This window comes from Macaca fascicularis, chromosome 14 (assembly GCF_037993035.2).
Source record: "Macaca fascicularis isolate 582-1 chromosome 14, T2T-MFA8v1.1".
Classification (NCBI taxonomy): Eukaryota; Metazoa; Chordata; class Mammalia; order Primates; family Cercopithecidae; genus Macaca; species Macaca fascicularis.
The window spans coordinates 32,948,060-32,962,397 of NC_088388.1; the positions used below are offsets into that span (position 1 = coordinate 32,948,060).

A 14,338-nucleotide genomic window follows, 5' to 3' on the forward strand; every position below is an offset into this window, starting at 1 on the left:
ATAAAATTTTACTGTGTTCTCATCATGACAGATTTACAGCTTTTTGAAAAAAGCTTCAAGAATGAAATTGATACTGTTGTTTCTCAGGATGAAAATCAAAGTGAAATGTCCTTAAGCAAAACCCTCTCCTTAGATAAAGAAGTAATTAGTCAAGTACAAACCTCAAATGTTACGGACAATAAAAAATCAGTTACTACAGAAGTAAAAGACAAGATATGCTTGGAAAAAGACAATGGATGTACAGAATTTAAATCACCAAATAATCCTTTTGTTGTGTTAGATACAACGACAGAAACAGAAAAAATACACCTAGAAAGAACCGGAGGATTAGATGTTCACCATACAGATGTACATCCGGAGGTTGAAAATAACAAAACACCATTTAACAGTAATTTAAATGAGACAGCACACAATACATATAATAATAATAATAATAAAGATGTTTCTGAAAATGAGCCATTCAAACAATTCAGATCGCGTCCAGGGACTCGAGAACATGCTCTAGAGAAGGAAATTACAAATAGTGACCAAACCAAAGCAGATTTGGATTTATCTCTAGATATAAAAAAAAATCTTGTTCCATGTCAGAAATATAGTTTACAGAATTCAAGTAATGTTATGTTAGATGATAAACAATGTAACATAAAACAAATACAACTGTTAACTAAAAAAAGTGAGTGCAGCATATTACTTTGTAAACAAACTTCAGATTTTCTGCAAGTCTGTAATGATACTTCAGAGAAACCTGAACTAACTGTTACCTGTGATACAGTAATCGACCACCACGTTTCATCTGCTGCTTTTAGTGATAATTCAAAAGTACTTCTTAAGAACTCAGATAAAAATGTTAATAGTATGCCTATGTTGGTGAAACCCAACTCAAGCCCTGGGGGAAAAACTATGTGGAAAAATATGAGTGATATGCAAAACAGTCAATTTAATAACTGTTTGGGATACTTAGAAAACAATAATGTGAACATTTCCCATCTTCATCTTAACAATGAGAATAGTCATTCTTTACAAGCCAAAGATGTGAAAACTGCTGTTCACATGAAAACTTGCACAGAAATACAGTTTTCCAATAAAAATAATCAGATTGATGAGAATCAGGTAACTGAAGCCACAAAAAATGACCTCTTCCTTGTTGTGAGCATTAATGAAAGACAGCATACATTGTTAAATAATACAGAGAAAACAGAGTCATTAAATGACATTGTTTCAGGAAAAATGTTCAGTAAAGGACAGCTGGAGGAATCACATTCATTTCACATAGAGCCATCTGGAGATTTAGTAAACAGAAGCGGAAGGTCAACCTTTGATCTTTCAACTTCAGATAAAAAAACTGAGAAAACTCCAGTATACATGAATTTTTCAGACCCCGGTCCTTGGTCAAAAGTAAATCACATTGAAAGTCAAACAGCGAGCAGTTCAACCCCTAGTATTTCTTTGTTGCTGAAGGAGAGACCACTAGATCCATCAGAAAACAAAAAGATCATTCCAATGGCTCTTTGTAAAAATATTGGTGTGGATGATGTTGGAAAGCATATTGGACCAGGTAAGAAAAAAGTAATGTTTTAATTCTTAAAATATGTTTCTACTTATTCTTGATGAATGTGTACAGTCATATTTTGTAAATTTTGTTTTAAAAGTTTGTCTTAATTAAGGAATAGCAAAAACAACAGATGTGGGTCATTATTTTAAATTAGGAACAACTACCTAATATTCTTTTGTTTTTTAACTTTTAGAGCAAATGCAGTGAAGTAGTTAAGGCTTCTGTCAAGTGTGCATATTTATTGCTCTTCTTTCTATATGCTCATCATTCATCCTTAAAAACTTTCTTCCCTCAGAACATTTTAGTTTCTCTCCTGTGTTGTCTGTCTTTGCCCAATTTTCTCTCCCTTTCCTTAATTTTTCTATTTTTATCTGTCCCTTCACCCACACCAGAAATCCACCTCTTCCTTCTGTTTTATAAGTAATAATGAGGCATAACATTAATATATTTCCTACAACCAGTATTTGTCAGTTGAAAACACTTTAAATTGAATTCCTTAACATATATTAATGCATTCAGATGTTAAAGAGAATAGAGGGATTGTTCTGTTCTTAAAAACTGCCATATGAAATGACATACTGTCCAAGTTTTATTTTAAAATACTCCAGAAAAAAATAGGGGGAGAGGTAAATGGATGAAATACGTGACTTAATATTGATGGAATACATTGAAATACATGGCTGTCTACATTTTTGTTTTGTTTTGTTTTTTGTTTTATTGATTGATTGATTTTTGAGATAGAGTCTTGCTCTGTCACCCAGCCTGGAGTTCAGTGGTGTGATCACAGCTCACTGCAACTTTAACCTCCCAGGCTGAAGGAATCCTCCCGCCTCAGCCTCCTGAGCAGCTAGGAGTACAGACACGTCACTGCACCCAGCTAATTTTTAAAATTTTTTGTAGAGACAGTTCTCACTTTGTTGCCGAGGCTAGTGTTGAACTTCCAGGCTCAAGTGATCCTCCTGCCTCAGCCTCCCAAATTGCTGGGAGCCACCACACCCGGCCTGGAAATTTTTCACGAAAGAATTTAAAAACAAAAACATACTACATTATCATGAATTGGTGCTGTATAAATGTAAATTGAAAATAAAAAGCAGTAGTTTAAGAAGTATGATCATGAGGAAAATGGTTTTTTATTGTTTTTATTTTCAGGACAGCATGTTTTCTTTTAATAGCAATCTCATAGTCAAAAGTTGCTGAGGTTGTTAAAGGCATTCTTAGATTTTAAGGGAACTTTGTGGGTTTAACATTGTGCACTTAGACACCTTAAAAAGATGCAGATTCCAAGGAAAGCTTTTTTTTTGTATGGCCCTCAGATTTAACAGGCTTCTTTTAAAAAGGAAATTGAGAAAAATGTAAAGAGAATATTTGGTGATTAAAAACAAAAATATATCTTGTTTACTAATACCAATGGGAAATAATGTAGGCAAAAATCAAATAACCAAAACACTGTATAACCTCATTTCCCAAACTGCAATTTTTCAATGCCACAAAATATATTACTTAAAATTCCGTTAACTTTTGGTTAGGTACTGCTTTAGGTGCTGGTCTAAAAATCTGCCATTTTTTCTTAAGTCCTTTCTTGTAAATTAAATTTCAGTGATATATAAGATATAAAGGGCGATACCTAAAATTCTGTAGAAATTCAGCTTGTAAAATACTCTTAAATATGCCATCAGTATCTTTTAACCTTTGTAATTTACATATTTCTCTAACTAATTTCTATCAATTTATTAAAACCCAGTGTGACCCCTTCTAAATAACCCTTTGTTGGACTTCTCACTATGGCCAATTTCTTTAAATAGTTTATAAATCTGGCATGTAGTTGGTTCTGACTTTTTCCATTAATCTCAGTTGGCAAAATGTTCACTATATAAATGCTTACATGTGTGGGAAATACAGTAACCAGGGGAATAATGATAACATTTTATGAGTTATTTTGTTTTAGAAGGTATTTATACCATTTCTTTCACTGCTTTTAATGTAGAATTCTAGTAATTAGGTTTTAGAAAGTAGCAATAATAAAATCTTGCTTGTTTTCAGAAATGAAATGCCTAATATAAGAGCAAAGTCTAGGAAAACTGCAAAATAGTCAACATTAAAATAGAAATTTGTTGCTTTTTAAATACAAAAGCATAGGAGAAACAAGTTCAGTCACTAAAATGAGTACCTAGAGAAAAATTCAGTTGCTGCCATTTCCTCTTTGTCAATCAGATACTACCAGCATTAACAGAGTTGCTGACACTTTGAATAACTGGAGTATCCATCCAGATCCCACGGGAGAACCCAGTGAAGAGAAGAATGCAATTGCAAAGACTTTTTATGATTCTTCTTTTCCCACAGAACATGTAAGTCAATTAAAAATATTGCCGAGCAGACCTTAGTGAGCTAATTCTACAGATATGTGTAGAACTGTATGCATCTGGATGCTTTAAGACCTAACTGATCTCCAAAATAATATCAAGAGGGCAACATGGCACCATTTTTCACAATTAAGGTTGATAGAAAACAGCAGGAAAAAGTCACAGTGTATAAATCAAATAGATACAATCCAGCCTGTTTTGGGAAGGAGAGTGTGAGGCATCAGATATGTACTTCTATTTTTTACTCATCTAAATTTGGAAATAGTGGTATTTGAGCATTTAAAATTTTATGTTAATAAAAGATGTCTAAAAGCTAATCAAGTCCAATTGTTTTTAATAATGCTTAAGTTAATTTACATTATTTTCGGAAACTGAGATGGAAAGAATTTAAAACTATTTCAATTAGAACACGTGTGAAAGGATCAAGTATCCACGTGATACTGTATGGATATATGTATTAAAGTATTTGTAGAAATTATATGGCTTCCAGGAGTCTATTTGTCATAAGGAAATCAACTAACTATAGCAGGAAGGTTATCTGGTTAAATGTATAAGTTTTATATCATAGTGTGTAGAACTTTAGCAAGAAAAAGGTTGTAGTGTTCAAACTATTAAACAACTTTCTCTTTAGCACATACAAAACGATTATTATAGTACTAACACATCCTTAACAAACAACAGCTTTTAACAATGTATTTTATTTTCCTTTATAAATAGGAGAAACCTCAAGTGAGATAGTATAACTCTTCTGGGAGAGTTGAGACAAAAATCAGAAACTATCCTTGATATGGTTTGGCTTTGTCCCCACCCTAATCTCACCTTGAATTGTCAATCCCACAATTCCCATGTGTCATGGGAGGGACCCAGTGAGAGGTAACTGAATCATGGGGGCAAGTCTTTCCTGTGCTGTTCCCAGATAGTGAATAAATCCCACAAGAGCTGATGGTTTTAAAAATGGGAGTTTCCCTGCACAAGCTCTCTTCTCTCTTGCTGCCGCCATGTAAGAATTGCCTTTTGCCTTCCACCATGATTATGACGCCTCCCCAGCCATGTGGAACTGTAAATCCATTAAACCTATTTTTCTTCCCAGTCTCGAGTATGTCTTTATCAACAGGGTGAAAACAAACTAATACAGTAAATTGGTACCAGGAGTGGAGTGTTGCTGAAAAGATACCCGAAAATGTGGAAGCAACTCTGGAACTGGGTAACAGGCCGAGGTTGGAACAGTTTGGAGGGCTCATAAGAAGACAGGGAAAGTTTGGAACTCCCTAGAGACTTGTTGAATGGCTTTGACCAAAATGGACAATGAAATGAAATCCAGTCTGAGGTGATCTCAGATAGAAATGAGGAATTTTTTGGAAACTGGAGCAAAGGTTACTGATCATGTTTTGCTAAAGAAATTGGTAGCATTTTGCCCCTGTTCTAGAGATTTGTGGAACTTTGAACTTGAGAGAGACGATTCAAGGTATCTGGCAGAACAAATTTCTAAGCAGCAAAGAATTCAAGAGGTGACTTGGGCGCTATTAAAGGCATTCAATTTTATAGGGGAAACAGCATACAAGTTTGGAAAATTTGTAGCCTGAACAATATGATAGAAAAGAAAATCCCATTTTCTGAGGAGAAATTCAAGCTGGCTATGAAATTTGCATAAGTAACAAGGAGCTGAATGTTAATCTCCAAGACAATGGGCAAAATGTCTCCAGGGCAAGTCAGAGGTCTTCATGGCAGCCCCTCCCATCACAAGGCCAGAGGCCTATGAGGAAAAACTGGTTTTGTGGGCTGCGCTCAGGGTCCCTCTGCTGTGTGCAGCCTAGGGACTTAGTGCCCTACATCCCAGCCACTCCACCCATGACTAAAAGGAGCCAAGGCATAGCTCAGGCTATTGCTTCAGAGGGTACAAGCCCCAAGCCTTGGCAGCTTCCATGTGGTGTTGAACCTGCGAGTGCACAAGTCAAGAATTGAGGTTTGGGAATCTCTTCCTAGATTTCAAAGGATGTATGAAAACGCCTGGATGTCCAGGCGGAAGTTTGCTGCAGGGGCGGGGCTCTCGTGGAGAACCTCTGCTAGGGCAATGTGGAAGACAAATGTGGAGTCAGAGTCCCTGCTGGAGTGCTGGCTAGTGCAGCTGTGAGAAGAGGGCCACCATTCTCCAGATCCCGGAATGGTAGATCTGCCAACAACTTGCACTGTGCACCTGGAAAAGCCAGACACTCAATGTCAGCCCGTGAAAGCAGCCGGAAGGGAGGCTGTACCCTGCAAAGCCACAGGGGCGTGGAGATGCCCAAGACCATGAGAACCCACCTCTTGCATTAGCGTGACCTGGCTGCCATGCTGGATTTTGGACTTTCATAGGGCCTGTAGATCCTTTGTTTTGGCCACCCTATTTGGAACGGCTGTGTTTACCCAATGCCTGTACCCCCACTTTGTATCTAGGAAGTAACTGACTTGCTTGTGATTTTACTGGCTCATACGTGGAAGGGGCTTGCCTTGTCTCAGATGAGACTTTGAACTTTTGAGTTAATGCTGAAATAAGACTTTGGGAGAGTGTTGGGAAGGCATTATTGGTTTTAAAATGTAAAGACATGAGATTTGGGAGGGGACATGGGCAGAATGATATGGTTTGGCTATGTCCCCACCCAAATCTCATCTTGAATTACAATTGGTCTCACAATTCCTACATGTTGTGGGAGGAACCTGGTGGGAGGTAATTGAATCATGGGGGCCGGTCTTTCCTGTGCTGTTCTCGTGATAGTGAATAAGTCTCATGAGATCTGATGGCTTTAAAAGTGGGAGTTTCCCTGCACAAGCTCTCTTTTGCTGCCGCCATGTAAGAATTGCCTTTTGCCTTCCACCATGATTATGAGGCTTCCCCAGTTATGTGGAACTATAAGTCCGGTAAACCTATTTTTTTTTCCAGTCTCCGGTATGTCTTTATTGGCAGCGCGAGAACAAACTAATACACCCTTTTCACATTTTCCTGAACTTATAAGCAACAGTATAGTTTCCACTTGGTATGTATAAGTGTGTATCATTAAAATGTGTTGACTAAACGGCAGTAACTCTGGCATTGGAAAATCTAAGTTTTAACCTTGCCCAATTGGGTAAGTCATAGAATCAAAACAAACATGAAGCTTGAGGGCATCAAAACTAAACATCCGTTTCTAATTAGGGTGAATCCTTAACCCTTAAAAGATAGCTGTTCTACTTTCAAACAGCGGAAATTTCACATCTCACTTGAAAGCCCATTTTTATAATTAATCTAATAGGGGATGGTGACATAAATGTGAAATAACTTTCCAGGGTCATTAAGTCACAACATGTGGTGGACCTAGGCTAGGTATCGTGGCTCTTAGTCAAATGCTATATTATACTTTAACTTTCACATAGAAAAAATGTTTCTTCTCAAAGATTGGTGCATATAAAACAAAGTCAATTCACTGGCTGAATAGACATTTTCTAAGTGCTTATTACTATGTGCAAGTACTATGGTAAGCTTCCTTGTCCCAGCTTAAAGCTTGATTGCAAATTATCATGTAATGTGGGGCAAATCCAAAAGTAGATCTCCTTACAAATTTAATAGACCACAGCCACACCCATTCCTTTGCATACTGTAAAGACTATTTTGGCACAGCACTGAGAATTGAGCAGTTTTAAGAGGCCATTTGGCCCTCAAAGCTGAAAATATTTACTCTGGCCCTGTTTGGAAAAAGTTTACCAACCTCTGTTATAAATGAATTTTATGAAGACTTATAGCCAAAAAAGTTTTTTACTTTTCAACATATTTTGTATACAGTCCACATCAATTCTGTTAAATTCAGGGAAAGTATTAAGTACCAATCCACTTTCTCTCTATGGGTGCAAAGTAACTTGAAAAGATGGTATGTTTTTCATTGTTTTTGGCATTAGGTTGTTAGCCTACTGCAATCTTGATTATATCCAGGAATGAGGATGGAAGACCGGAGTAAGCAAAGCAAGCCACTTACTTTTTTTTTTTATATCCAATTAATTAGATTCATTTAAGTTAAATTTTAAAATATAGGGGGGCGGAGCAAGATGGCCGAATAGGAACAGCTCCAGTCTCCAACTCCCAGCGCGAGCAACACAGAAGACCGGTGATTTCTGCATTTTCAACTGAGGTACTGGGTTCATCTCACTGGGGAGTGCCGGACGATCGGTGCTGGTCAGCTGCTGCAGCCCGACCAGCGAGAGCTGAAGCAGGGCGACGCATTGCCTCACCTGGGAAGCGCAAGGGGGAAGGGAATCCCTTTTCCTAGCCAGGGGAACTGAGACACACAACACCTGGAAAATCGGGTAACTCCCACCCCAATACTGCACTTTAAGCAAACAGGCACACCAGGAGATCGTATCCCACGCCTGGCCGGGAGGGTCCCACACCCACGGAGCCTCCCTCATTGCTAGCACAGCAGTCTGTGATCTACCGGCAAGGCAGCAGCGAGGCTGGGGGAGGGGCGCCCGCCATTGCCGAGGCTTAAGTAGGTAAACATAGCCGCTGGGAAGCTCGAACTGGGTGGAGCTCACAGCAGCTCAAGGAAACCTGCCTGTCTCTGTAGACTCCACCTCTGAGGACAGGGCACAACTATACAACAACAAAAGCAGCAGAAAACTCTGCAGACGCAAACGACTCTGTCTGACAGCTTTGAAGAGAGCAGTGGATCTCCCAACACGGAGGTTGAGATCTGAGAAGGGACAGACTCCCTGCTCAAGTGGGTCCCTGACCCCTGAGCAGCCTAACTGGGAGACATCCCCCACTAGGGGCAGTCTGATACCCCACACCTCACAGGGTGGAGTACACCCCTGAGAGGAAGCTTCCAAAGCAAGAATCAGACAGGTACACTCGCTGTTCAGAAATATTCTATCTTCTGCAGCCTCTGCTGCTGATACCCAGGCAAACAGGGTCTGGAGTGGACCTCAAGCAATCTCCAACAGACCTACAGCTGAGGGTCCTGACTATTAGAAGGAAAACTATCAAACAGGAAGGACACCTACACCAAAACCCCATCAGTACATCACCATCATCAAAGACCAGAGGCAGATAAAACCACAAAGATGGGGAAAAAGCAGGGCAGAAAAGCTGGAAATTCAAAAAATAAGAGCGCATCTCCCCCGGCAAAGGAGCGCAGCTCATCGCCAGCAACGGATCAAAGCTGGACGGAGAATGACTTTGACGAGATGAGAGAAGAAGGCTTCAGTCCATCAAATTTCTCAGAGCTAAAGGAGGAATTACGTACCCAGCGCAAAGAAACTAAAAATCTTGAAAAAAAAGTGGAAGAATTGATGGCTAGAGTAATTAATGCAGAGAAGGTCCTAAACGAAATGAAAGAGATGAAAACCATGACACGAGAAATACGTGACAAATGCACAAGCTTCAGTAACCGACTCGATCAACTGGAAGAAAGAGTATCAGCGATTGAGGATCAAATGAATGAAATGAAGCGAGAAGAGAAACAAAAAAGAAGAAAAAGAAATGAACAAAGCCTGCAAGAAGTATGGGATTATGTAAAAAGACCAAATCTACGTCTGATTGGGGTGCCTGAAAGTGAGGGGGAAAATGGAACCAAGTTGGAAAACACTCTTCAGGATATCATCCAGGAGAACTTCCCCAACCTAGTAGGGCAGGCCAACATTCAAATCCAGGAAATACAGAGAACGCCACAAAGATACTCCTCGAGAAGAGCAACTCCAAGACACATAATTGCCAGATTCACCAAAGTTGAAATGAAGGAAAAAATCTTAAGGGCAGCCAGAGAGAAAGGTCGGGTTACCCACAAAGGGAAGCCCATCAGACTAACAGCAGATCTCTCGGCAGAAACTCTACAAGCCAGAAGAGAGTGGGGGCCAATATTCAACATTCTTAAAGAAAAGAATTTTAAACCCAGAATTTCATATCCAGCCAAACTAAGTTTCATAAGTGAAGGAGAAATAAAATCCTTTACAGATAAGCAAATGCTTAGAGATTTTGTCACCACTAGGCCTGCCTTACAAGAGATCCTGAAGGAAGCACTAAACATGGAAAGGAACAACCGGTACCAGCCATTGCAAAAACATGCCAAAATGTAAACACCATCGAGGCTAGGAAGAAACTGCATCAACTAACGAGCAAAATAACCAGTTAATATCATAATGGCAGGATCAAGTTCACACATAACAATCCTAACCTTAAATGTAAATGGACTAAATGCTCCAATTAAAAGACACAGACTGGCAAACTGGATAAAAAGTCAAGACCCATCAGTCTGCTGTATTCAGGAGACCCATCTCACACGCAGAGACATACATAGGCTCAAAATAAAGGGATGCAGGAAGATTTACCAAGCAAATGGAGAACAAAAAAAAGCGGGGGTTGCAATACTAGTCTCTGATAAAACAGACTTTAAACCATCAAAGATCAAAAGAGACAAAGAAGGCCATTACATAATGGTAAAGGGATCAATTCAACAGGAAGAGCTAACTATCCTAAATATATATGCACCCAATACAGGAGCACCCAGATTCATAAAGCAAGTCCTTAAGAGACTTACAAAGAGACTTAGACTCCCATACAATAATAATGGGAGACTTCAACACTCCACTGTCAACATTAGACAGATCAACGAGACAGAAAGTTAACAAGGATATCCAGGAATTGAACTCATCTCTGCAGCAAGCAGACCTAATAGACATCTACAGAACTCTCCACCCCAAATCAACAGAATATACATTCTTCTCAGCACCACATTGTACTTACTCCAAAATTGACCACGTAATTGGAAGTAAAGCACTCCTCAGCAAATGTACAAGAACAGAAATTATAACAAACTGTCTCTCAGACCACAGTGCAATCAAACTAGAACTCAGGACTAAGAAACTCAATCAAAACTGCTCAACTACATGGAAACTGAACAACCTGCTCCTGAATGACTACTGGGTACATAACGAAATGAAGGCAGAAATAAAGATGTTCTTTGAAACCAATGAGAACAAAGATACAACATACCAGAATCTCTGGGACACATTTAAAGCAGTGTGTAGAGGGAAATTTATAGCACTAAATGCCCACAAGAGAAAGCAGGAAAGATCTAAAATTGACACTCTAACATCACAATTAAAAGAGTTAGAGAAGCAAGAGCAAACACATTCGAAAGCTAGCAGAAGGCAAGAAATAACTAAGATCAGAGCAGAACTGAAGGAGATAGAGACACAAAAAACTCTCCAAAAAATCAATGAATCTAGGAGTTGGTTTTTTGAAAAGATCAACAAAATTGACAGACCACTAGCCAGACTAATAAAGAAGAAAAGAGAGAAGAATCAAATCTACGCAATTAAAAATGATAAAGGGGATATCACCACCGACCCCACAGAAATACAAACTACCATCAGAGAATACTATAAACACCTCTATGCAAATAAACTGGAAAATCTAGAAGAAATGGATAATTTCCTGGACACTTACACTCTTCCAAGACTAAACCAGGAAGAAGTTGAATCCCTGAATAGACCAATAGTAGGCTCTGAAATTGAGGCAATAATTAATAGCCTACCAACCAAAAAAAGTCCAGGACCAGATGGATTCACAGCTGAATTCTACCAGAGGTACAAGGAGGACTTGGTACCATTCTTTCTGAAACTATTCCAATCAATAGAAAAAGAGGGAATCCTCCCTAACTCATTTTATGAGGCCAACATCATTCTGATACCAAAGCCTGGCAGAGACACAACAAAAAAAGAGAATTTTAGACCAATATCCCTGATGAACATCGATGCAAAAATCCTCAATAAAATACTGGCAAACCGGGTTCAGCAACACATCAAAAAGCTTATCCACCATGATCAAGTGGGCTTCATCCCTGGGATGCAAGGCTGGTTCAACATTCGCAAATCAATAAACATAATCCAGCATATAAACAGAACCAAAGACAAGAACCACATGATTATCTCAATAGATGCAGAAAAGGCTTTTGACAAAATTCAACAGCCCTTCATGCTAAAAACGCTCAATAAATTCGGTATTGATGGAACGTACCTCAAAATCGTAAGAGCTATCTATGACAAACCCACAGCCAATATCATACTGAATGGGCAAAAACTGGAAAAATTCCCTTTGAAAACTGGCACAAGACAGGGATGCCCTCTCTCACCACTCCTATTCAACATAGTGTTGGAAGTTCTGGCTAGGGCAATTAGGCAAGAGAAAGAAATCAAGGGTATTCAGTTAGGAAAAGAAGAAGTCAAATTGTCCCTGTTTGCAGATGACATGATTGTATATTTAGAAAACCCCATTGTCTCAGCCCAAAATCTCCTTAAGCTGATAAGCAATTTCAGCAAAGTCTCAGGATACAAAATTAATGTGCAAAAATCACAAGCATTCTTATACACCAGTAACAGACAAACAGAGAGCCAAATCAGGAATGAACTTCCATTCACAATTGCTTCAAAGAGAATAAAATACCTAGGAATCCAACTGACAAGGGATGTAAAGGACCTCTTCAAGGAGAACTACAAACCACTGCTCAGTGAAATCAAAGAGGACACAAACAAATGGAAGAACATACCATGCTCATGGATAGGAAGAATCAATATCGTGAAAATGGCCATACTGCCCAAGGTTATTTATAGATTCAATGCCATCCCCATCAAGCTACCAACGAGTTTCTTCACAGAATTGGAAAAAACTGCTTTAAAGTTCATATGGAACCAAAAAAGAGCCTGCATCTCCAAGACAATCCTAAGTCAAAAGAACAAAGCTGGAGGCATCACGCTACCTGACTTCAAACTATACTACAAAGCTACAGTAACCAAAACAGCATGGTACTGGTACCAAAACAGAGATATAGACCAATGGAACAGAACAGAGTCCTCAGAAATAATACCACACATCTACAGCCATCTGATCTTTGACAAACCTGAGAGAAACAAGAAATGGGGAAAGGATTCCCTATTTAATAAATGGTGCTGGGAAAATTGGCTAGCCGTAAGTAGAAAGCTGAAACTGAATCCTTTCCTTACTCCTTATACGAAAATTAATTCAAGATGGATTAGAGACTTAAATGTTAGACCTAATACCATAAAAATCCTAGAGGAAAACCTAGGTAGTACCATTCAGGACATAGGCATGGGCAAAGACTTCATGTCTAAAACACCAAAAGCAACAGCAGCAAAAGCCAAAATTGACAAATGGGATCTCATTAAACTAAAGAGCTTCTGCACAGCAAAAGAAACTACCATCAGAGTGAACAGGCAACCTACAGAATGGGAGAAAATTTTTGCAATCTACTCATTTGACAAAGGGCTAATATCCAGAACCTACAAAGAACTCAAACAAATTTACAAGAAAAAAACAAACAACCCCATCAAAAAGTGGGCAAAGGATATGAACAGACATTTCTCAAAAGAAGACATTCATACAGCCAACAGACACATGAAAAAATGCTCATCATCACTGGCCATCAGAGAAATGCAAATCAAAACCACAATGAGATACCATCTCACACCAGTTAGAATGGCGATCATTAAAAAGTCAGGAAACAACAGGTGCTGGAGAGGATGTGGAGAAATAAGAACACTTTTACACTGTTGGTGGGATTGTAAACTAGTTCAACCATTATGGAAAACAGTATGGCGATTCCTCAAGGATCTAGAACTAGATGTACCATATGACCCAGCCATCCCATTACTGGGTATATACCCAAAGGATTATAAATTATGCTGCTATAAAGACACATGCACACGTATGTTTATTGCGGCACTATTCACAATAGCAAAGACTTGGAATCAACCCAAATGTCCATCAGTGACAGATTGGATTAAGAAAATGTGGCACATATACACCATGGAATACTATGCAGCCATCAAAAAGGATGAGTTTGTGTCCTTTGTAGAGACATGGATGCAGCTGGAAACCATCATTCTTAGCAAAATATCACAAGAACAGAAAACCAAACACCGCATGTTCTCACTCATAGGTGGGAACTGAACAATGAGATCACTCGGACTCAGGAAGGGGAACATCACACACCGGGGCCTATCATGGGGAGGAGGGAGGGGGGAGGGATTGCATTGGGAGTTATACCTGATGTAAATGACGAGTTGATGGGTGCAGCACACCAACAAGGCACAAGTATACATATGTAACAAACCTGCACGTTATGCACATGTACCCTACAACTTAAAGTATAATAATAATAAATAAATTTTAAAAAAATAAATAAATAAATAAAAATAAAAAAAAAATAAAATGCAAAAATTTTAAATGGTCAAAAAAAAAAAAAAAAAAAAAAATTTTTAAATATAATCCCAGGCAGAAATAAAAGGACTAGTACCAAGCTAGGGGAAATTTTTAGGCCAAAAATTAGATCTTGTAAGTCAGGCTGAAAGAGAAACAGGTGATAAATTTCTAAAACGGATAGAAGGGGAAAGAACAAAGATACAA

General features: G+C 38.7%; 1 protein-coding gene across 1 annotated transcript in view; it reads left to right on the forward strand.

Moving 5' to 3' along the window:
- CCDC73 (coiled-coil domain containing 73) overlaps positions 1-6,342 on the forward strand; it is a 156,696-nt gene extending 150,354 nt beyond the window's left edge. Inside the window, exons 16-17 of the mRNA XM_005578269.5 lie at positions 32-1,555; positions 3,764-6,342. Coding sequence (XP_005578326.4) covers positions 32-1,555; positions 3,764-3,933 — 1,694 coding nt within the window. The 3' untranslated portion in view covers positions 3,934-6,342. The remainder of the gene's footprint in view (positions 1-31; positions 1,556-3,763) is intronic.
- Positions 6,343-14,338: the final 7,996 nt, after the last annotated feature.